The sequence below is a fragment of the Embiotoca jacksoni genome, unplaced genomic scaffold (genome assembly GCF_022577435.1).
Source record: "Embiotoca jacksoni isolate LCO1_2020_lvr unplaced genomic scaffold, fEmbJac1.0.p SCAF_10, whole genome shotgun sequence".
Lineage (NCBI taxonomy): Eukaryota > Metazoa > Chordata > Actinopteri > Embiotocidae > Embiotoca > Embiotoca jacksoni.
The window spans coordinates 18880153-18904331 of NW_027185230.1; the positions used below are offsets into that span (position 1 = coordinate 18880153).

General features: G+C 41.5%; 1 protein-coding gene across 3 annotated transcripts; it reads left to right on the forward strand.

The window, feature by feature from the left end:
- The first annotated feature begins 3393 nt into the window (after nucleotides 1-3393).
- On the forward strand, nucleotides 3394-22464 carry fubp3 (far upstream element (FUSE) binding protein 3). 3 transcript variants are annotated; one of them, XM_069171923.1, is made up of 19 exons: nucleotides 3394-3525; nucleotides 7622-7733; nucleotides 9651-9684; nucleotides 10348-10397; nucleotides 10544-10615; nucleotides 12064-12121; nucleotides 12352-12514; nucleotides 12814-12912; nucleotides 13121-13225; nucleotides 13365-13467; nucleotides 14226-14326; nucleotides 14573-14702; nucleotides 18118-18278; nucleotides 18634-18707; nucleotides 18987-19063; nucleotides 19415-19471; nucleotides 19776-19826; nucleotides 19918-20045; nucleotides 20963-22464. In XM_069171923.1, exons 1-19 carry the CDS (start codon nucleotides 3430-3432, stop codon nucleotides 20969-20971), a joined length of 1680 nt encoding a protein of 559 aa, XP_069028024.1. In that variant the 5' UTR covers nucleotides 3394-3429; the 3' UTR covers nucleotides 20972-22464. The 3 variants fall into 3 exon arrangements, with proteins under 3 accessions (XP_069028024.1, XP_069028031.1, XP_069028036.1); XM_069171935.1 differs by lacking the exon at nucleotides 3394-3525 and adding an exon at nucleotides 3678-3937; XM_069171930.1 differs by lacking the exon at nucleotides 10544-10615.
- Nucleotides 22465-24179: the final 1715 nt, after the last annotated feature.

A 24179-nucleotide genomic window follows, 5' to 3' on the forward strand; every position in this document is an offset into this window, starting at 1 on the left:
ACGGACGTCGTCTGTGTTCAATAAGTTGGTTTAAAGCAACACGATGCAACTTTTGCCAAGCGGCCGCAACAGCGACCTCTGTGGCCGTAGGTGGTGATTACAGGAAAACATCATTGCGAGTACACAACTTTGCTGTCGCAGTCAAACACCAAGCGCGACAACACAAGACATAACAAGCCAGCTAATATTACTTACCAGTCACACAGAGAGACGGCCAGCTCCGATCCTGTCCCGCAGACTTCTATTTAGCCGAACTCTCCCCAGCGCCCGAAAGTTCGGCCTCTTACTTGATCACTTTCTCTTGGCTTGGTCGTGTGTGACGTCAACCCAACTTACATCGTGTAAGAAATGGACTAAAAATAAAGAGCTGCCATTCTCCCTGTTACACGTAAACCATCAAACTGGTTTTGAAGCTGTTCTTATGAGCTAAAGTAGTTGTATAGTGTTGTTTTAAGGTTAAGGGTTGTGATTAGGCAACTAGAAGTCACGGACCAAAGATCATTGTGATTTCACAGATCAAAGTGTGTTTACACGTGTTATGTGGGATAACTACATCTGCATATGTGGAAAAAAGTTCTATGAAACTTTTTGCGGCTCAAATGTTTGACTAGAAAATGAAAAATAAAACCTGAAGGTGTGAAGTTAAACAACTCGGCAGACCTGTCTCTGCTATATGAGCCAAGCATGAGTCACACAGCCAAACCTCAGTGCCAGCTGGTGGGGGTTGAGTTGCATTGTGGGTAATGTAGGCCTTGTGGTTTGGAAACTGTATGAACTAGAAAAGCATGTTCTGTTTTTGTAGTCTATATCAGAGTGTGATGATGTTAAAAGGGTGCAAAAGTAAAACAAATGGAGTATAAAACATTAACAATGATGACGATTACAGAGAAATAACACCAACAGATTATAAAAAGATTTGAAATTTAAGAAAAGGTGTGGCATCACTGTTTTTCACTTCTGAAAATGATTAGCCAAGTTTTTATTCACCGCTTCCTGCTGGATGGACAATGCGATCCTGAATGAAAGCTGCCTCAGAGGTCTCTGGATGAAACACGAACCCTTCCTCGTATCCTGCCTTTGGAAATCTATGCCCATCACAGAATCGTGGCAATTATAAAGCAATTACAGTTTCATATTGCTCGTACTTTGGAGACTGAAGAGGAGAAAAGAGGAGGAGGAGGTAAAAGCTCAGTAGTTAAAAGGAGTAAGTGTGCCAATATTGATGTTCCTTTTTTTTGTTTTCTAAATGCTCATTTGTCCAGCTGGGCATCTATTCCACTTGCCTGACCACAAAAAAACACATTTTCACTTCATTGAAATGAAAATGGATCAATTACTCATCTTTATGTTGATGATTCCTTCAACTTGTCTTTTTTTTTTTTTTTTTCTGAATTTGTGCTCACATACAGCTGACCACAGTTTTACCGCTGTGAACCCTGGGAACAAACGTCTATTCTCTGCAAGACAATGACAAGGAGGAAGCTGTGTGTGTGTGTGTGTGTGTATGTGTGTGTGTGAGTATGTATGTGTGTGTGTGTGTGTGAGTGACACTTGATCAGCCTGCTACGGTAACCACAGCTCCACACACACAAAAAAACACTCGGTCTGCTCAGTTCCCACTGTTTGACTGGCAGGACTCCAGAGACCCACACCTGCCTTAAATGCCTTTATTTTGTCGGCTGTTTGACCAGATGGGAGCTGAATTCATAATAATTATGTGTGTGTGTGTGTGTGTCCACTCTCATGAATGCATCATCTGGCTGTATATGACGACCACCACCTGACATACTCTTTGATACGTCTGAAATCATTCCCCAGCCACCTCCAGGTTTGAATACATTGGCAGCGCAGCACATGGCAGCAATATGTTAGCAGCCCAGATCAGACTTCAGTCGTGCTCAATTGGAGGTCTTCATTTAGAGGTGCTGGTCCGGGAACAGCACTCAGCTGCCACTTAATTTCTCTGCTGCTTTTTTGGAGGTGATAACATGCCCCGGGGCCGACGAGGAAGGGAAGTTGATATACGTACGGATCTCTGTATAAGACGCAGGATGCCAATCTGCCTGTCTCAGTCATTCAGCAGCTGCATGACCGTGTTGCATGTATGAAACCGTAGACAGGAAACCGACATTTGAGTGTTTATGAAAAAGTTTCAAGCTTGTGCATCCCCTATTTGTGTGGTCCAATTTGTTTTTTTTTTAACAGATCAGAGCGTTAATATCAAACGCTGGTCATCATTAAGCTTCATCAGACCCCCAGAAACAAAGACTTAGATAAGTCTGACCTGCTTCTGCTCCACCGGACCACACATCGATTTCAGCTCTCGCTGGTCGGCTTCGCTCTTTGAGGTTTGGATACAAATTTATGGAGCAGGAACTGTTTTGCATAAAGAGTTTGGAAATTTGCTGCAATTTTACTCTCTGCTGTCTGGCTGCTGGCATTTTCCAGATGTGCAACAATAGATATTTCCACATGTGCGGCTATGGGAAAAAAAAAACATCCATCCATTTTCTTCCACTTATCCGGGATCGAGAGAAAACTAATAATCCTCAATTTTCATTTTTGTTGGTACTTTTTTGTTGTTGTTGCTGTCTGACACAGACATTAAAATACCATAAGTAGAAGAAGTCAAATTAAAACATTGATGTGGCTCGATAGAGGAAGCTGTAAGATGTTAAATCTCTTTATTTGGGTGTTTTTTTGTATCATTAAATCCAGAAATAAAGATTGTTTTGCTCGTGACTGACGTGCTGATGTGATCTGTTTTCTAAATTTAACAGTATTTCAGTGAGTGTAGTTTCGTCCTGATCTCAATCTGAAGCATCTGACATATATCTACTTAGATATATGTCTAGTCTGCTTTATGTCTACTGAACTTGCAGTTCAATTGTATTTCATTGATGACTTGATAGCCAACAATCTTGATCAACTCGTTTATTTAGATAATAATATATAATAGAAATGTCAAACCTTATCCATTTGCAGTTTCCCTAAAGTGAGGATTTGCTGCTTATTTTCAGATTTATATAATAGTAAATTGAATTGAATTGAATTAAATGTGATATATTTGACATTTGAAGATTTTACAGTGATCTCAAACTGTCACAGCTATTTATTTATTTATTTATTTATTAACTGAACTACGACTAAATGATTTGACTGCATAATCTCAGAGGTGTAAACGTGTGTAGATATAGCAGCCAAATACATCTTAATTCTTACATTATATATAAAGCGGCGTAAGAATACAACAACATCCCATAATATGCCCGCGTCCCATCATGCCGTGTGTGTTCTGCCATCAACTCGCGAGATCGTGTGGCTCGCGGAGCTTCGGCTCGGCACGTGTGCTGGTCTTTTTTTTCTTTTTTTCTCTCTTTTTTTTTTTTCCTTTTTTTTTTAAAGTGTGGCTCTCAGCTGCCGAGGCGGATGATGATGATGGCGGAGCTGGTTCAGGGACAGGCCTCGGTGGCTCAGCCCGGAACGAAAGATGACTTCGCCGACACGATACGCCGGGTCCGACAGGTAAAACACACCGCTCCGAGGCGGACGCGAGCGGGACGCTTTCGGACCCCCAACCAGCGGGGTGTTTTTCTTTTTTGGGGGGGTGGAGGAGCAGGAGGAGGAGGAGGGGAGGGAGGGAGGGAGGGGGACATGTGGAAGCAGGGCCGGGACTTCGTGTTCGGGGCTCCCCGGACCCTCCCGGAACCTCCCGGACCCTCCCGGGACCTCCCGGGACCTCCGACCGTAAACACCCCTCATGCACCCAGCGAGCTAAGTGGGCTAACCGTTAAACGGCTAAGCGGGCTAGATTAGTTCAGAAGGCAGAAGAGACGCGGTTCGACTCGGTGTCGGAACCGTCCGACCCGCCGGACGAGTCTTGTCCGCCCGCCGGACGCGGAGGCCTCTCCCGGGGTCCGAAGTTTGCGGTACTTCAGTAAGTTAAGAGCCGGGTACGTTTTACAACCTGTTGTCAACTCGCAGAAGTTGCGGGGTTTTTTTTAGTTTTTTTTTTAGCTTCAGCGGGCTAACTCGCTCCAAAAAAAAACAACACAAAGTTTGCCCGTTGACCCGCAAACGTTGACCGAAGATGACGCGCTGTAGCCGGCGTGGACTCGAACACGAGCACGGGGTCGTGGAGCGGAGGAACAGGAGCTAACGGAGCTAACGGAGCTAGCTCCCAAGTTAGCTCCGGTCCGAAGTGCTTGTTGCCCGGTTAGATTAAACGGAGACGCCGCTAACCAGCACTTTAAAAGAACCGACACGTTAAAGAACCGACACGTTAAAGAACCGACACTTTACATCTTTAACTCTCTTTAACTCTTAACAACAAGCTCGTGCGTTTATTTAAAACACGCGGCGGCTGAACGGAGCAGGTTTTTAATGGGAAGCTGGTTTTTTTTTTGTTTGTTAGCTAGCTAGCTCGTGCGCTTTGCTGCTTGGTGTGCGCTCGCGGGCAGCGTTGGGAGTTAGGCCATGTGACGTCATGTGACGTCATCTGTTGAAGAAGTAAGCCTCCTCCTCCATCTATCCATCTAATCCTCCTTTGGTTTTGTTGTTGTTTGTTGTTGTTGTTGTTTTCCCATCGCTGCTGGAAAACACCTGAGAAGAATTTTTTTATTTTATTTTTTTTATAAATGAAACGTCACAGCACGTCACAGCTCCCCTCAGTAACTGATGTCACATGGAGGCTATAAATAAGTAGAGTTAACCCCCCCCCCCCCCCCCCCCCATCCTGTTCACTGTAAATGATCAAGTACACCACTGACAACAGATAATTATATTATGTAAAATTCCACTTTAGTCATATATGAAAGTTATTAAGTTTCAGATTACCTTGTTTAAAATATATATATATATATATATATATATATATATATATCTCCATGTCAGTGTTTCCCTACTATTATAAGGATTAGGAGCAGCACCTAAGCCGAATCACCATGGAGAGCATCAACTTAACTAAATCACTTCCTCACCAGATCTCCTTTGGTTGTATTTCTTCCCCCGGCGGACTACTTTAAGCACGCTTCGACTATTTTACGTGTTTTGGAGAAGTTTCCAGAGATATGGTAAAAACAATTATGGATAATTATTTTAAAAAAAACAACAACAAAACTGAGGATCCCTCCAATCTCCCACCACATAACTTAAAGTCGTCCAAAAAATAGCTGAAACCTCACATCACTCAACTCTTGATTACTGTTAAACTTGAATTAAAAATTCTTTAACATGACTTTAATTAAGATTGAAGTCATTTGAATTAAATTACATGCGTGTCAATCACAACCGACTGCAGTAAAAAAACAAACCAAAGTCTACGTTCAGGCCGACTGCCGACGAAAACATCAACACGGCTGAGTAATGTACACGTTTGTTGTCACGCTGGTTCCTGAATGACTTGTTAACCACCTCACCAACCACATTGGTGGCTATGTGCATTGATTTGATTGACAGATGAGCGGCACTGCGACTGCCTGAATGAATGAAGCCTGTTCGGCTGATGGACAGAATCAATATTATATTCTACATATAATCTTATTACCAGTATATTTATTTTGCAACTTAATTACGTGTAACTAGTTGACTCCCCAACATCAGCTTTAGTTGATGATTAATTGTAATGCAAATAATTGCGATTAACATTGGAATATATATATATATATATATATATATATATATATATATATATATATATATATACTCGTGTATATATTTGTGTGCCACCTGAGAAGGAACATTTCACAATACCAGCAGGGTTGAAGAGAGTTGACTGTAGGTATCGGTTTCACTCTTGCGTCATCGTTTGCAGACGCTGGTGCTCATAGTCGATGATAAACATGAGCATGAACCACAAATGAACCCTCATAAAATGCTGTATTTAAAAAAAAATAATAATAATTATTTCCACATTTGAATAAGTCTCATGATAAATAGTGGATTTGTATGAAAGAGACGTTTCCCCGTCAGCGTATCGTATGACGTTGATGTGGCATTAGTCTGAGATGTAGGAAGTGAAGGCCTTCATCTAATGCTTCTTCACACTCCTGCGGGTGGTGTTAGTTCCCACAGATGCAGTTATAGTTGTTAACTTGCGTCTCCCTGCAGCAGCTGAAAGTGGCTGACATTTAAATCTCAATTTGCTTCGCAGTAATTTCATGTCACCCGCTCAGTTTTTTTTTTTTTTTTTTTTTTTTTTTTGTATTAAACAATTATCAGCAAACAAAAGCGAGGCATGTAATTATTTTGAGGTCCATTTAAATCACAAGTCTTATTTCACCTCTGCAATAAGCTTCCTATTCGCCGGCGTCTCGATATCACTTACTGCAACATAACCGTTAACGTTGACCCCCGTTAAATAACCAATAAAAAAAATAAACACCATTGTAGAATAAAAAATTAAAAAAAACCTGGAGCAGGTAGATCACAGTTGTGCCACAGTCCCAAATGGAAGAGGTGTTGAACCTTGAAATATGGACTTGTTTGTTCCCGTGTAGGGGGAGTTAATAATCAAATAATAGTCGATTATTACTTGTACTAGGAGCCTGGTGTTTGGGGAAGATAAAACCCTCAGGTACCCGCAGGGAACCAGAAACTCAGAGAAACACAGATTTCACATCCCGTTTTCTTGAGTGTTGATTTTAGTCTACGACGCTTTCGGTTTTTGCTTCACGTGTACTTGCGTGTAGTTGCAGCAATGTCATGGAAACGGCACCCGAACACCTGCTTCCTTTTATGCCTCCTTATTTCCATCGCGCCCCTCTCGCTTCCACCGGTGGGCTCTGAAGTAGATAATCATCCCTGAAGGTGATGGGAGACTCTAATTTCCATCACCTATATTTTCATATTGTTGGGGGGGGGGGAAGAAAAAAAAAATCAGTCAGTCACAGATGTCAATTTAGTGTAATTTTCTGAAATGCTATACTTTTGAATGGAAGGAAAGGTGGCAGATTAATGGGGGGGAAAGCGAAAATGCTTTCAGTGTTCTCCAGCAGCATCGACTTCAGATTTGGAAAGTAGCTTTAGTTTCGTTTTGACTTGAGCTGTAACACAAATGACTGCAGTCTTCTTGTAATAGTACACAGAGGTTGTCCATCACTATGAGAAAAACATGTTTAAGGTGGACAGAAATACACATCTGATGGTGCTCTTCGTCGTCCTCAAAACATGTGAATAGATCTCTCATTGTCGGACTTTTCTTATCTGTCTACCTTTGCACAGGTGCACAAATACTACAAACAGGATTGACAGGCTACGGTTGAAGGAGAAAGGTTTTCTTTTGTTGTTTTTTTTTTGAAGGTAGCTGTCACACCTGTCGTAACTTTTAAGGCAACTCCTCTTTTGACAGATCTAGTCCGTTGAGATGTCGCCATGTGCTGTGATTCCTATAATTTGTCAGTGAAGGCGTGAAAACGTTGGGTCAGTTGAAGAGAAGCGTCACCGAACTCGACGGCAAACCCGATGCTCTTAAGCAAGAAGAGAAGCAAAGAGAAAGTGTCACGCTTATCCTGAAGGGTCGTCCCGAGATTACGTCTCGCAAAGCAAACGTGGATTCAAAGAATATCGTCACTTCTTTTTTAATTTTTTTTATTCCATCTGTCCTTCTGTGTTGTGTCTCCAGATGGCAGCCAAGATGGGAGGAGACCAGATGCCCAACATGAACAGTTCGTCTCCGGTCATCGACCCCTCCCTCTACGGCTTTGGAGGCCAAAAACGTTCACTAGACAACGGAGGTGAGCCTCACGTGTACACACATCCCCATAAAAACATGGTGCTTCATAAAGAAATATTTCTACATGTTACTGTGCAGAGGAAGCACAAATTGTCTCTGCAGGTGTTGTTGTTTTTTTTTCCCTTTTTCTGTTAAACCTATAAAGAAGCAGTTAATAACAGCTTTTAATTATTTGAGTACTTCGGTGGCCGAGTGGACTGAATTGCTTCAGTGTGTCACGGCACTTAATCGAAACCATATCCTACCAAACTCGTATCGTAACCTCGACCTGGTTAGCCTGCCCACGTAGATATTATTACTGTTTTAACTTGACTAAATCTCTCATTATAACACGTAGCGACACAAAACAACCTGGGTTACACTCTCCCCCTCTAAACTGCATGAAGGCTGCATGTACTGTAATTTTCTTTTTCATAAAAAGATTTTTTTTGATATTGAATATTAGGAATCAAAGTTTTGACTGATATCCAGCTCCATGTGGTTGTATCCTGTCAATCAACTGCCCATTAATAGGTTAGATTCCCCCCAAAAAAAGCTTCACAAACAAGTTTTTGATGCTGACTAAAGTAACGTGTCTGTTTAAACGGCTGTGCTCATCTTCTGATGCTATTTTTCTGCCTCTGGAGTAGAAGACGTCTTTCTTCTTAATCACGCCTGCAAAACTGTTGTTGGTCGGCTGTTTTATTCCAGCCGGGAAACATCCAGTAAACACGGCATCAGACCTTTTATCATAAAAAGTAAAAACACAAACATGCAAGCGGTGAAATGAAGTTTTAACGGGAAGAAAATGTAATAATGCCATGCTGGATATGGCCGTAATTTGAATGATCTAAAATATCTGTAGCTTTTCAAGACTTATTATACTTTCCATTCTATGTTGATTTTGTTGTTTATGATTGCGTGTAGATGTTGCAAAACTGCGAGTGCACATTTGTAGGAGGAAACGCTGTAATCAGCGAAGTGGACAGCCGTGCTTTAGTATTCTGGTATTTTGTGTGGGGTATTAAGTATCTGACACTGCAGTGTCCTGAAGAAAATGTCATCCTCACTCACAAAACAAAAGATTTGATCCATTTCACATGCACCGAAGTGGAAACGCGAGTCATTTATCCCGTCTTTCTCTTATCTTGTCACAGTTGTTCGTATGATAGTTCGGCCCTGAATGCACGGATAGGAAAATTGCAATGCAATTCTGGTTTAGGTTTGTTTGATGCGCTGTGATTGTTTTGTAACAATTGGTCCTCAGTTTTTCCTCGTCAAGGTTGTCTCTCAGTATGTGGGGCGACATAACAGAAATGCTTATCTGCGTAGCGCTGCTCTCAGCATTTATTTATCAAAACAAATATACAAATACTCTCGAGGCGTCCACACTTTATCTTCCGGTCTCGTCCTTGTATGAATTTAGCACACCTCCCTTTTTTATATTCATAGCTGTCCCGTTAACCCCGATGTTTTTCACACGAGAAGTGAAATCAGTGCAAACGGCCATAAAATTGATTGAACCCGCCAGATATCAACTCAGGTGTTCACGTCCATGACAGCACATCCTCCAGTGACCCTGCAGGACCTTTGCTCGGTGCTACCTGTCAAAATTCAATTCAGGACCAGCAGTCGCTCACCCGGCTGCTGCCGTCTCCCTCTCTCTGATTGAAACACTCACTCATACGCTCGCAGGCCTGATTTCCATGCTGGTGAAAGCCCCCCCCCCCCGCTGTGGGTCAGACACAAACATGAAGGATTGGCAGCGTCGGATCCATCTGCCATCGTTCCTTCCAGCTCCGACGCGCACTTCCTCGCTCCCGCTGCCTCGCCTGCGATCACTTCAGCAGACATTTAAAATATTATGTGTTTTTAAAGCCATGATCTCAGATGGTTTCTCACGTGGTAATTGGTTTGCTTTCCCCTCTTTTGTTCACAGTAGGGAACCATCTTGGTGCAATGGTACATCAAAGGTGAGCAGAAACACACCGAGGCGTCTGACTCTGCTCGTATTAATGCGCTTTGGCTGCATTGTTCATATTTAAACTGAGAACCAAGTTAAATTGTTGGAAATCAGTTTTGGTGGTTTCAAAGATAGTTTGAAATTTGCACCGCGGGTGTTTGTTTCCATAAAGGCTGCAACTCATTTAAATCAATGTTTTGTTTGGCAGTATAATTTACTCATTTTCAGGTCTATGAAATGTCAGAAAATATTTTTTAAAATGCTGGTTGTAGTTTCAGAAAGAGCAGCTCTCATATTCATTTATTACAACAATATTTATTTTAGAGGGTGGACTATTTCTCTATTTTCTGACATTTTATTGATCAAGTCAGGGCTAGAAATACATTGATATTATATTGATACTGTGATATGAAAACATGTCGTCTTTTCTGGGTTTTAAAAGCTGCATTACAAGTGTAGTCACAATATTGATATCGAGGTATATTTAGTCAAAAATATTGTAATTTTGTCCATATGGCTCAACTCCAGACCAGATTATTAATTGAGAATTTTTTCACATGATTGATTAATATAAAAATGTATCATTAGTTGCAGCCCTAATGGTTCCAGACGTGTTTTTTTTTTATTTTTTTGATATATGTAGTGTTATTGATTGTGTCCTAATCTCCCACAGGGCTCTCACAACAGAAGACTACAAAGTGCCTGATAAGATGGTGGGATTTAGTAAGTAGCCCTCAAGTTTATTATATTCAGTATCAACGTTTGACACGTAATCATCAATATTGACAATCTGCTCAGTTTTTGGGTCACTGCTTTGAGGCCTCTGTCAATATTTATTAAAGGCTCAAAACTGTCATTTTCTCTCGTAGTCATTGGAAAAGGTGGAGAGCAGATCTCAAGAATTCAGCTGGAATCGGGTTGTAAGATCCAGATTGCTTCAGGTAAATTAAAAAAAAAAGAAAGAAAAAAAAAGCACATCACAACGTGTTTTGAACTGAGAGTAACAAGCTGACTTTCAAAAATGATTTGCGACATACGTTTTGCTCACCAAATCTCAAAAACAATGCAGAGGTCATGTTGAAAAGTCCTTGAAATATTCAACTAATGAGGCTTCAAAGCTTGATGCCTTAAAATGTGTTTGCGCACAAGCATGAAGTAGACTTGCACATCAAACTGAACTGTGAGGCTCGAAGCCTTACGGACGTCCGGGTCACTGATTTATTCTGGTCCAAACCACCTCTTAACTTTCCAAGTAATCACAGCATAAACGGGGCTTAACATGAAACAACAAAGTGTTTTACAATGAAAGCAATAAGTCACTTAAAATATAGACGAGATAAGAAATAGAACACGTAACATCTGTTATGTTCAAATAAAGAGACACTGGCAGCTGTATTTGCTGTAAGATTGTGCAAGTCAGCAAATATGATGATACCAGCTGAATATGGCGTGAAGGAGAAACGTCCTGAAGATTGTGTGATCGTTAAAAAATGCTGCAGTTAAAGAATATTAAACATGTCCTTTTTAAACCAAAAAACCTTTTTTAACTGCGGCCATGCAACCTTCACCACGTCATGTGTCAAAGTTGAAACGCTATGATTTTAATATTTGCATGTGCTGCACCTTTTCCAGACTTGCGTATGGAACCTAATTTACTGTTAATGTTAATGTGTCCCTTCTTTTACTGGTGTTTTGACAGAGGGTCAGTCTTTGCAGGGCTTCACACAGTTACTGATATTAACCTGAACCGACGAGTCGTGTTTTTGTTACCTTTTAAAATGAGCCCTTTATAATCTACATGCGGAGCGGGTCTTTATCCGTGTAGCTCGCCATGTTTCTACAGTAGCCCAGAAGGGACAAACCAAACTTCTGGCTTTTTTTTTTTTTTTTTTTCATGCGTTTTGCAGCCAGCGTAGATTCTCTTGTGTACTTTGAAGGGAAGGTAAAGGGTGCTCAGGTCAATGTAATCTGCTGCGTCACTAAATCCTACACTCGCTTTATTTAGGGTTGTTTCTGCCACTGGTTTCCTTTTTAACAGACAAAACTTTGAATAAAAATTACTTTGTATATTTACTGGATGCTTCTCAACGTCCTCACATACCCACATTCTTAGTATGTGTTTGCGGCGCATATTTTTATCCTGATTTTTTTTTTTTTATTGTTTTACGATTTCTGTTTCGCATTTTATTTTTCTGTCTGTCGTGAAAGAAAGATTTTTCCTGAAGTTTCTCACATTTCTTTCTTGGGTTGTTGTAGAAATTGAGGCCATTTTGTGACCTGTTTTTTTTTTATTATTATTATGTTTGGACAAACAAAGGTGATTCTCTGCACCGTCTTGGTAACGTGAGTGTGACGTGTGAATGTTTTGTACTTTTCTGTTTTGCTGCAGAAAGTGGAGGCATGTTGGACCGACCCTGCACGCTGACCGGGAGCCCTGAGAACATCGAGTGAGTGTCAACACAGATTTACTGAAACGCCACAGATCATTAGGAACGTGTGCCCCATTGTTGTGACACAGGGCATGAACTCACATCTCCTTTCATCCCCTCCACCCCCTCCTGATCAGTCACTGAATCACCTGAACACATCTTTCACCTCTGACAAAGGTTTTTTGTGTGACTGCGGTGACTAATGCCTCTCTCCACTCACCCCCCCACCCCTCTCCACTTCCCTTCAGTCAGGCGAAGAGGCTGCTGAGTGAGATTGTGGAGCAGTGTCGGTACGGTCCCGGCTTCCACAACGACATGGACGGCAACAGCTCCATCCAGCAGATCCTTATCCCCGCCAACAAGGTCGGCCTGGTCATCGGCAAGGGAGGAGAGACCATCAAACAACTGCAGGTCTGGTAGTAAACAATGAAGCTCTTGCGGTGCCGTCACATTAATCTAACTATTGCCGGTCCATTAACCTAAAGACACGTAGACATGTGGGCAGGAGAAACCAGGGATATAACTGTTCATACATATAATCATCTGAACTCTAAAAGGATGTTTCCACAAAACAAGGATGGTGTATAACATAAAATATAACCTGTGCTTTAAGATGCGTGGGATTTCTGCCCCTTCAGCGCGAGTAGTCTTTTGGGCCTCAGGTAACTCCTGGTGGTTGTTTGTGCTTCTGTCTGGTTGTAACCCTGCAGGAGAGAACAGGAGTGCAGATGATAATGATTCAGGATGACCCCATGCCCACCGGAGCAGACAAGCCCCTGAGAATCACTGGGGATCCCCACAAAGTGCAGGTCGGTCTCAGAAGAGCTCACTGTTCCTGTTTACACTCAATTTTACACATTTTATGCCTTCAGTCTTCCACTCAAACATTTGAAAATCCCCTTTCTTTTTTTATTTTTTTTATTTTAAGAGTATTTCAGCTGCACATGTGTCACATGCAGTATCCTTGTTAAAATGTTGTTTACAAATTTATGAAAGTTTTTCAATTTTTCCTCGTAGCAAGCCCGTGAACTTGTGGTGAAGCTCATCCGGGACAAAGACCAAGGAGACTTCAGGGCTGGCCGGGCCGACTTTGGAACCAAAATGGGAGGAAGCAGTCTGGATGTAAACACGTGTTTCTTTTGCCTTTTTTTTTTTTTTTTTTAAATGCCGGACCACCAAGTTTTTTTTTTTCCAATTTATGGATCCAGAGAGACAAAAATATAATCTCTCCTGATTTCTTCTGTCTGCCCTCTTCGTCCAGGTGGTGGTTCCCAGATTCGCAGTCGGCATCATCATCGGCAGGAACGGAGAGATGATAAAGAAGATCCAGAATGATGCCGGTGTCAGAATCCAGTTCAAACAAGGTGAGAGGATTAAACAACATTAGCACTCGAGAAAAAGAAAGAAAATGCTCAAATCTTTGTCTGTATAATAATAACAATAATAATAATCCAGTGTAATTAATAGTGTGGGATCCCCCATACAAGCTTCCGGCCCACATGGGACACAAGACGGGTTTAAGAATATATCACATTTTAGACACAATCATACTGAGGCAAAGAAATACATGAAAATATTAAAGTTATATTTAAAAGTCAAGAAAATGGAGGCAGTGTTTTAATGTGACATGACATCACATATTTTACTTTACTGGAAAGCCTCAGTAAAGAAGATTTTAAATGAGTTGACATTTCAGAAGCTTATTACACAGGTGGGGAACATAATAAAAAGTTAAAGTTACATCGCCTTGTTTGGTTTTTGATTCTGGGAACTTTGAGTAAAAAAATACAGCTGGACAACATTTATTCTCTACAAATAAAACAATTTGCCACACAGGGTTTTCTTCCTGACTCAGAAAAATAATCATTTATCCAGATTTACTCATTAGAGATGGCATTTCAATAAATCACATATCGACAAGTGATTAATTATTCCACTTTCAGCACTAAAGTTCAGCAAATCTTCTACGAACTCGTTAATTCAAACCTTACAACTACAAAAGTTTGAAATATGTCAGGATTTTGCGTTTTTGAGTGACTTGTCAGAAAATATGTACAAAGTTTTTGAGCAGTTAGAGATCTTTTTTTTTTTTCCATCTTTATCGTGTTTGTTTGTTGTTCAGATGATGGAATCAGCCCCGACCGCGTTGCCCAGGTGATGGGTCAGCCCGACCACTGCCACCACGCAGTCCACCTTATCAACGAACTCGTTCAGACAGCTCAGGTTTGTGTGCTTCTGCTTTGTACCTTGTTATAGTTAAGTTTATTTATCAGGAAGCTAATGCAAGTCCAACATGGGAATTATTACTCTTGAAGCTCGTGAAGTGTCAAATTCCTTTCAGGGCTTAAAAAAAAAGTACAATATTCATCAGATGAACTCTGAACTGGGAACAGTTCAGGGAGCAAAAGTTTCCCTTTGACCTCCAGACGGCCTGTAAATGTTCCTCCATCTCTACATTCTTCACTGCAGGAGCGAGATGGATTCGGTGGCGTGATGGGACGTCGTGGACGAAGTGACTGTAACATGGGAGGTCCTGGAGGACTGCAGGAGGTGACGTACGCAGTACCTGCTGATAAGTGTGGCCTGGTGATCGGGAAAGGTAAGAAACACATTTTCATTTATCTGTGTTGATGCTGCCGGCTCCTCGGTCGACTGGTTCTTCAGGCTTTCTGTGTGTTTATTTATAGCCGAGACTTTTTCTGGCTTGTATATAAAAGTGGACGCTGCAGGGAAGCGTTTGTGGGCTTTAATTGGTTTCTGGCTGTGAGGTCTTTATCCAGCTTTGTAGCTGCACACCGACACAACTTTTCTGTCCGAGAGAAATAACACGCATGTCTTAAAGAGAGTGAATCCAACTCGCCAGATTTCTCTTTTTAATAACCGAATGGCGTTTTTGGTGTTCGGCCACTGCGTGAAGCTGATGAGAAGAAAGGGGGGAGTGGGTGGGTGGGGGGGAGTGAGTGAGTGAGTGAGTGACCACCCTCCTATTCTCCCCACCAGGGCTCATGTATACAGCACAAGTGGCATTCATTGGCTTCACTAAGGGCTTAATGACGGGGATAATGCGTGTAATGTGACATTAATTGTTAAAGGTGCATAATAACAGCCCTCAATCATGTGGAAGGCTGCCTGGCATCTAATGAGGGTCTTTCAGCCCGATAGAGTGCAGCGAGGGAATGAATAGGAGGAATTAGCTTATTGGCTATTCATGCCCACTCTATTGCCAGCTATTTAAAAGTCATTGACCATTGCATTGGAAGGAGCTGTGTGTGTATGTGTGCAGTATATTGGCATGCATGCTGCCTTTTAGTGTGTGTGTGTGTGCGTGCGTGTGCAGCGGTGGGCGGGTCAGAGGGGGCCTCTTTACCTAAGATAAAAACATGGCAATAGAAATGTCAAGTGGCTTTTGTGCATGTAGTGGGGCGAGGGAAACAAATAAACCGGGGCGTTGCGTCCCCCTTTCTGTGCATTAGCATATGAAGTGGGCCAATATGGTGGAGATGGCGGTGGGTCTGGGTGCTGTCAGCCAACCCTTAAAGGGTGCGGTGATTAATATCTTTACGATGCCATATGCAGCCCGTTGCCCCTCTGTTTTGACCCCGCACACACACACACACACACACGCACACACACACACACACAGTCCCACAGAGCTCGATGAATCAAGCCACCCACCAACCTGCTCAGACTTTATTACAGGCATGAATTCGGTGCAGGAGACACAACAAGCATCCTGCATCAAGAGTTTAAAACATGTAAAACTGGGTTTTCCATTTTAATCACATCTCGGCGCAGATGGAGTTTGGTCGTGTTGAACTTTTTCAATTTTGCTTGTGAATTTTGAATTTCTCTACACGCGTATTCAGTTTATTCATCAACGTATTCCTCGGATAGATCAGTGGAGGGATGAGTTCTTTGTCAGAGATGGTGGTGATATTTAATAACGGGATTGTTTGACAAAATTAAGCTGATGTTTTTAGGTGAATTGTATTAAAGGGGCGTCTGTGGTGGTTTTAAGGGGCTTTAAGTGGTAAATAGCTTTAATTTAATACAACACAAAGCAGAATAAACGAGGACGGGTTATGTTTTTGATTGACAAATTATAAAAGACATTTTTATATCGTTTTAAAAGACTAAAACATTAACATTTTTTTTCTTTTTTTTTATAGCACCTCTTCATGAGACTCGGCGTGCCCAAAAAAATATTCAGTTTTCTATTTTTAAAGGCGAAGAAAAGCGCGACAAAGAAAGGGAACCGGTGAACTTTAGAATAATGCATTATCAGCATTTTAGGCAGATTAATGTCCTGTGAGTTTGCTTGATATGTTGCAGCTCTGGAGCACGTATGTAGAAAAATATATATATTTTTTTAAAACGGGGCTTTAAAGAGTGTTAATTTTAGAATTGAAAACGCCATTCAGCCATTTTTGCTCGTATTCTCTCCTGAAATGAAAAGTATTATTGAGGAGGACTTTTATTTCATCCATGTGTTGCATCATGTTTTTGTATTTTCCCCACCAGCAGCTAACCGGTCCCCCCTCCTGTCCTGTCCCGTCCCGTCCGTCCCCCCCCCCCCCCAGCGTTGCCCTGAATGCTGTCACCAGTTGCACTTTTGTATCGCCTCCTTTTCTCCAGCTCACTAAACCAGTCTCATTAATAAGGCTTCGTATTATCTGTCCTCACTACGGCCCAGTCCATGAAATGAATAGTCGGGGTCTTCATTGCTCTCTGCCGTCTGACTAGAAGAGCTCATAATGGCTTCATTAAGGCAGAAGTTTCATTTGGTTGACAAAGGGTTAATGGCCCATGTGCAGTCTGTTGGCAGCGAGGAATAGGCTACCGGCGGAGGAGAGCTTTTTGATGAGCGTTTTCATTCGGAGGTCAGCCAGGGTCATCAGAGTGTCAGCCACAAGTGAACAAATGTGTAATTGATGTTGGGACAGCCCCGGTGTCCTCCCCCCCCCCCCCCCCTCCCCCCCCCCCTCGGGAAGCACCTCCCCTTCCTCCTCCTCGTCCTCCTCACTCCCTCCGCTCATCACAGAGGACAACACAGAGTCAAGAATGAAAAGGGTAAAAGAGACAAACGATATCCCAGAAGGAGGATACGCTTCAATTTCGGCCCTTTTCTCCTGCCGGCTATGTTTCATTTCTCCCTGCTGGTGTAATTGCTCTCCCCACACGTCGGGAAGCTGGCATCAGATGCCGTGGGGGGTGGAGGAGGGGGGGGTGCAGGAGATGTCTCCTTTTGTTTCCTGATTTGCATGGATGTTACAAGAGAATGGCAGATAAGTGGTGAGACACATGCCAGATTTTTCATAAGGTAGCACTTTCACAAGAAGTTAGACGTCTCGACGCTGCGTCACGTGGAGATGAAGCCGAGACGCAGAGCGAGTTCAGGTTGTCGTCACGCTCGCCTTCTCGCCTCGACGCGACGCGACACGGTCGGCAGCGTTTCAATCGGTAGTTTTGGAAAAGTTGCAAAAATGGTTTAAAGCGACTCCCGAATCCCAAAAAAATCCAGAGGTCAGAAAAGTGTGAGATTTTAAAACGTCACAAACTGAAAGAAGGAATTCTTTCGACGTGCCAGGTGGAGCTTTCCAGTATTATTCAGTGAGCAGATAGTTCAGATGAAAAGAGTTTTTAGCGGATTAATCGATGCCAGATGAACTTTAAAGGGAAATTCCACCGATTTTTACGCCTCGGTCTGGTTACAGGTGTTGGGGAGTCCTGAGCAGGGAAACCTCGATGCATCGCTTTCAACTGATGGGACTTTAATTCAGCATTACATGTTTGAGGGGGGAAAATGGTGTGGCATCTGAAGCAAAATGTACAATTATCTCTCTAGTTGCATTGTGGGTAATGTAGGCGACTAAGAAGAATGTGAGGAAACAGAAGCCTGACGGTGTTATGAAGTGTTATAATGGGTTCATTTGGCACACAAAAACAAACATTTGTGATTGATTTATTTAAAAAAAAAAAAAAAAAAAAAAAGGTCATTGCTTTCTGTTTTTCAGGTGGAGAAACCATAAAAAACATCAAAGAGCAGTCTCGTGCCCACGTGGAGCTTCAGAGGAACCCGCCGCCCAACACCGACCCCAATGTGCGCATCTTCTCCATCCGAGGGACCCCTCAGCAGTTGGAAAAGGCCCGCCAGCTGATCGATGAGAGAATTGGGGTAGGTGGTCTGGCTCTGGGCCCCAGGGTACCCCCTCATCCCCCCCTCCCTCCGGCCTCCCCCCCTCCTCCAAAATGCTATTGTCTGGGCTGATATTCATGAGCGCACATGTCAATGTAGGGAGCTGCTGGGGGTGAGCGGTGCTGCCGTGGTCCCGGTGGCCAGCAGGATGTCACCAGAGGTTAAACATGAAGAATCCATCAAATGGACTTAATGGAGTGCATCAGCGCTCGGCCCTGACCTTTGACCTCGCCTGTTGGCTCCCCTTCTTCTTCTTCTTTTTTTTTTTTTTTTTTTCTTCTTAAACACAAGTGTGGTCTCTCGCTCAGCTCCTCTTCCCCTTTCTCTTCTCCAGGGTCCAGGAATGGGAGGCAACAGCAGCTTCGGTATGAATCCCTACAACCAAGGACCAACCACTCCTCCTCAACAGTAAGCTTCAGCTTCAGCGTCACGTTTCATGCGTTTCTGTGTCGAGACTGCAAAACGGTGGTCGTGTGATGTCCAGCGTTTGAGGTTTACCGCTTTGTTTTTGTTTTTTTTGTGCTGGTGAAAGTTACAGGAGAGTTGTTTACTTTACATTTACGACAAATTTGCCAAAAACCCCTCGTAGTACGTTATTTATTTTTTTCGCGCCCTTATTTAAAGTCTTCTCACAATGTCTTCGGTCGAAGTCCGTTAAGACTCACGTTTGAATTGTCTCCCTTGAAGCGGGCCGCAGACGTTCATGACCGGAGGATGGGGTACAACTTTTCAGATATGGCAACCTCAAGGCCAGCAGGACCACAGTAAGTAATGTATATAAATAAATACTCCTAAAATCATGAACTCTGGTTGTTTTCCAGCTAGATAACTGCAGTCAGTGCTTCATTCAGCAGGAGAGTAAAACATAGCTTCCTCTTAAGTTTGCTCATCATCCATGAAGTCCAGAGAACAGACGGGAAAGTTTCCTCCGAGTCTTCTGTGCAGTTTGTGGCTTAAACCACGTGTTTCCTGCACAGACGGACTTTTCTATTTTCTCTCAATGGAAATCATTAAGAAGCAGAATCGCAGATGAAGAGCGAGAAGGTGGAAAAGTGGGGAAACCCCGAAACCCACTCTTGAGTAACTCTGGTGGTGTTATCTGTGTCTGGTTTCAGGTCACAATGGATCCCAGACGGGCCAGATGGACTGGGAGCAGTATTATAAAAAGTTAGGCAAGTGTCACCCGGGAACAAAAGAATATTTATCATCCGACTCAATCCCTCCCTTTTATTTATTTATTTATTTTTTGCTCTCCATTCACAAAGTTTGAGTTTAATCTCATTTCTTCACACGAGCCTGATGGAATTTTTTCCCTGTATGAGGTCATTAAAACAGGATTTGAAGATGATGATGATGAAGTGGAAAGCTGTATTCATGATTTGTGTTTAAAAAAAACAACAACTTGTAAAAATGTTCTTTTTTTAATTTATTTTTTTATGAAGCTGCTGGTAAAAACATTTTTCTTTTTGCTCACAGGCCAACAAAACCAAGCCCAGAGCACCGCTCCCGAATACAACAAAGCTTGGGGTGAGAGGACGTATTTAATTAAGAGCACCACACAAACAGATTAAAGATGAAGTCGTCTTCACTGGTGGGTTGTTGTTGTTTTTGTTCTCAGGCCAGACAGCCGGTCCTGCATCTCAGCAGTCCTCTAATCCCGACTACAACGCCTGGGTTGACTTCTACAGACAGCCGATGGCCTTCTTCAACCAGGGCGGTCAGCAGACACAAGCCCCGGGCCTTCAGGTGAGATCCGCCTCAACAGGTGTATCACGGTTTTACTCGCACTGCAGAGGTTGAAGCGAAACGCCAGTGTGTTTTTCTTATGTTGGCAAATTAAAGACAAAAAGTTATTTATGTATTTCAGCTGTAGACGTGCATGTAGTTGCTTGTGTATTAGCTCCTCCCACCTAAAGCTCATTATTATATTATTATACATCAGTCCTGCAGTAAATCCTTCCATCATATCGGTTTAATGTTCAGATTTGATTTGAAGGACTGTTGAACGTCACTGAATGAGTGAAGTTACACCATCAGTTGGTCCAACACACTGACTTCCTGTATCTTTTTCAAAATAAGAGCCCTCGTTTCATATTCAAATCCTTTCTGCATTTTCATACACGGTCCGGTCATGTGACAGAGTCTTGTTCTTGCAGTGCAGCAATTTTTATTCTTTTAATAGGCATTTTTGAAAACTTTGGGACGAATGCAAATACTTTCCATTTTAAAGCATTAAATCTCAAATCTCCTAAAAAAAATAAAGGTTTCAGAGGAAGTCACTCGTTAATGTTACTTTGAGAGAAGATCTGAAACGGAGTCTGTTTCAACAGAATCATTTTCTTTCATTAAAAAATAAAAAGCCAAATATTTGCTTGTTTCTTATGTGACGGTAAACTGAATATCTTTGAAGATGACATTTTGACTGAGAAACTGTTCGTCGATCTTTCCTGACATTTTGTACAATTGATTGACGGATAGAAAAACATATTTGTTTCCCTAATCAGGAGTAAATTTTCGATTTTTATCATATTAATACACAATTTTAGCTCTTTTTTTTTTTTTTTTTTTGCTCGACGATAAAACGCCGGCACACTTTTCCTTCAGCGTCGAACCAAATGTCAGATTGAACAGTTGTGATGAATTGTCTTGTTTGCTTTCTGCAGGATCATTAGAGAAGACGACCCGGTTAAAGACTTGAATCACTGAGAGGATGGAAACGACCCTTTTTTTAAACGGAGGGGGTTCTAGATTTACAACGCCTTGAAGACTTTTTTTTCTTAGTGAGAAACACTAGCTGTAGAATGACTTATATAATAAAGTAATATTTCTAAAATCAGGAACATTTATTTGTTACTAAATGCTTATGTACACTGTTATTTTGGATAGACCGTATCTGGGATCCCTTTTTGGACTTGAGAGAGCTGTTTCGTTTTTCTATATTTTCATGTCTTGACTCAGATTGTACCGCCAAAATGAACCCAAGAGTTGTACCATTTCAAAAGGCAATATGATCTATTTTTTCTAGTTATGTCGAGATGAAACCATGATTCTGTGCTTAGCAGTCTTGAATACCACTTTTGTCATATGTCATGAGATGTTTAAGAAGCGTGTTAAAATGTTTTTGGTTTTTTTCCTTTTACATAATTCAGTGAAATGAAACTGTGATGTTTTGTTACAGGAAATGTATTTTTGTTACAAGGTTTAAAAACTCGGATTAATGTCCACCAGTGGCAATAGTTCTAATTTAATTCCTGTTGTGCATTGTATGCTGTTTTTCATTGTCATTTTATTGTACTCCTGGTCTAAAAAAAAAAAAAAAAAAAAAAAAAAAAGGTGCAATATCTTATTTCACTTTTGAAACAAAGATGGGTTCTCTAATATTTTGACAGACTTTTAACTTGTAGTTTTAAGATGATTTTTTTTGTTTTTTCAAATGGGAATGTCATGGATAATTTATTACAGTATCTGATATGATAGGATTTAGGGGGATGTTGCAAATAGCTTTTTTGCCTTTGCTACCTTGTAAAACTATGTATATATGCTCATATATTTGACTGTTAATTTAAAATATATATGTTTCATATATATATACTTATATAAAACGAATTTTTTTTTTTTCCTGTGATCCAGTGTTGCAGGAAAATTGTCCCTCCTTTTCTGTTCTGTTTTCATACTGAAAATGTTCAAAGATTGTGAATGTGTGATTTGAAATTTGATGTTGCATCTTGTTATGAAGAAAAAGCAAGAAGTGGTAAATTCTTTTTTCTTTTTTTTCTTTTTTTTTTTGTGTATGTTCTTGTACCCGAACTATTCAAGACTGCTAAGCCGCTGTAATTCGTACCTGTGTAATAATTAATGTTAGTATTTTTATGTTTTAAGTATTATTTGGTACCTCCCAGTTCACCGACGCCCCACTGAGCCCTCGCCGTGGACTCGGCGGGGCGTTGGACTCAGTCCAATGCTAATAACTTTTTAATTAATTTTTTATTTCTTTGTGTGATCTAATATAAATGATATAAATGATGCATCGTTATGGAAAATGATTCTGGTATTAACGTCATTTCTTAATGAAAAGGGATATAATTTCAAAATGTCTAATTATGGTGTTTGTTTTTTTTTCTTTATGTGTACAGTTAACCATGTATTAAAAAACATCCAGACTACCTTTATTGTGTACTGTTAAGCTGATTTTCTGTTGGATGAATATGATAAACATTTGGATGTCTTTTTGTTGTATTCTGATACTAAAGTGTTGAGTTTCACGTTTGAAACTTTGAGTGTGTGTGTGTACTAACAGATCGAGATATTATCGTGTGTTTTCATGTTTTATAAGCAGAAAATCTATATTTTCTATAGTTCACTGCCGATTCTCAAATTCCAATAAATTTCCCGCAAGCCTCTCTTGTGGTTGTTAATACTAGTTGTTATAAGTTCTTAACGGTAACTCTTTCCTCTCTGCTCCACTTCTCAGTTTGCTGGAGGTTGAAGTGCATTTTTAGATGTTTGTAAGTTCTGCTTTGCGTTTCATCCCGTCACTTAAAAACTGCTGATTCAGCACGTTAAGAGACGTAGAACCAGGAATCTATTCACATGCATGTCCTTCGATATTTACATGTCACCAAATGGTTTCTGGAGTAAAATCGGTTCATTTGTAGAATCTGAAAGCCAAAATTCTTTTATAGTCGTATTTAAAAGCTGGTCTTTTTAATATGAAATAGTTCCACATCTGTCTGGCGCCAACATCAACATCTGGACCTTTTGGAGTCCGTTGGGGTCTAAATAGTTGATTGGTTGAGGTTTCAGGTGTGATGAAGTCGTAGTTGAGATGAACCCGACGCTTTGCTTTCTCCGACTTCTGTTTGACAGAACGTGGACTTCCTCCTCTGAAACCTGTTTCCGTGAAACACTTCCTTCTCTTCTGCGTCTCCCCAAACATTCATGCCATATTTCCCTCCTTCCTCAGTGAGCTGACCTCAGCCAGCAGCTCTTCACCCCTCAGGCTGCAGAGCACTGAGATGTTCCCCTCCTCCACCTCCTCCACCTCCTCCTCCTCCTCCTCCTCCTCCACCGCCCCTTCCAGCTTTGTCACTGCACATCTTTGCCCTCAGCAGGGGGTCTCCTGCCCCAGTGGACCCTGCTGGCTCCGTACCGGCGCCGTGCTTTGATGCCGTGCAGCTGTTTCCAAATCCAGCCCTTGATTTTGATCCTCTTCCTCTTCGGCGTGCCGTCCCCGTGGACACCTCCGACCTGCTGGTCCTTTGTGGCCGTCTAACAGTTTCATTTAGTTGAGCATGAGCGAGGTTTATCATCAGTATCGACTGCTCGGTGACCGAGTTCCTCCTTCAGGGGTTATTTTTTTTACGAGGCAGCTTTTCATCCTCATGAACTCATAAACTCAGTGGTGGTCTTATTTAGGGATGTTCAGCAAGTGAAAACCAAATAAGTGACTTTACTGCAGAAAAAGATCTGATGAGAACTTCACGTCATCATTATTATTATTATTGAGTAACAGATTTGTTGCCTTTAAGGCTGAAAATATGGATTATTTTCATTATCATTTCATCTGTTGACGATTTTCCCGTTTTGTCAAACAGCTGTTTTGTCTTTGTCAGAAAATGAACGAGAAAATATCCATATTGAGAAACAGAATTTTACTGGTTGTAAAAATAGTTGAATACTTTTCTGTTCATCAGCTAATCAATAAATAGACAAATTGCAGCAACCCACATCATTCAGATTTCTCCTGGTGGTGAAATATTGTTTTCTGTAAAGTAGGACTCTGAAAGACTGCCAGAAGTCCACTTGCATTAAAAGGTACTCAAAGTACTCGACCTGAAGTTAAAGTACTTATTGTGCAAAATTGGCCCATTTTCAGGTTTA

Excerpts from the sequence above, each read along its gene's own strand:
- fubp3 (XM_069171923.1), top strand. The coding sequence starts at position 3,430 with ATGATGATGATGGCGGAGCTGGTTCAGGGACAGGCCTCGGTGGCTCAG. Across the intron at positions 13,226-13,364 it reads TGGGAGGAAGCAGTCTGGAT|GTGGTGGTTCCCAGATTCGC; the intron begins GTAAACACGTGT and ends CTCTTCGTCCAG. Across the intron at positions 13,468-14,225 it reads CAGAATCCAGTTCAAACAAG|ATGATGGAATCAGCCCCGAC; the intron begins GTGAGAGGATTA and ends TTTGTTGTTCAG.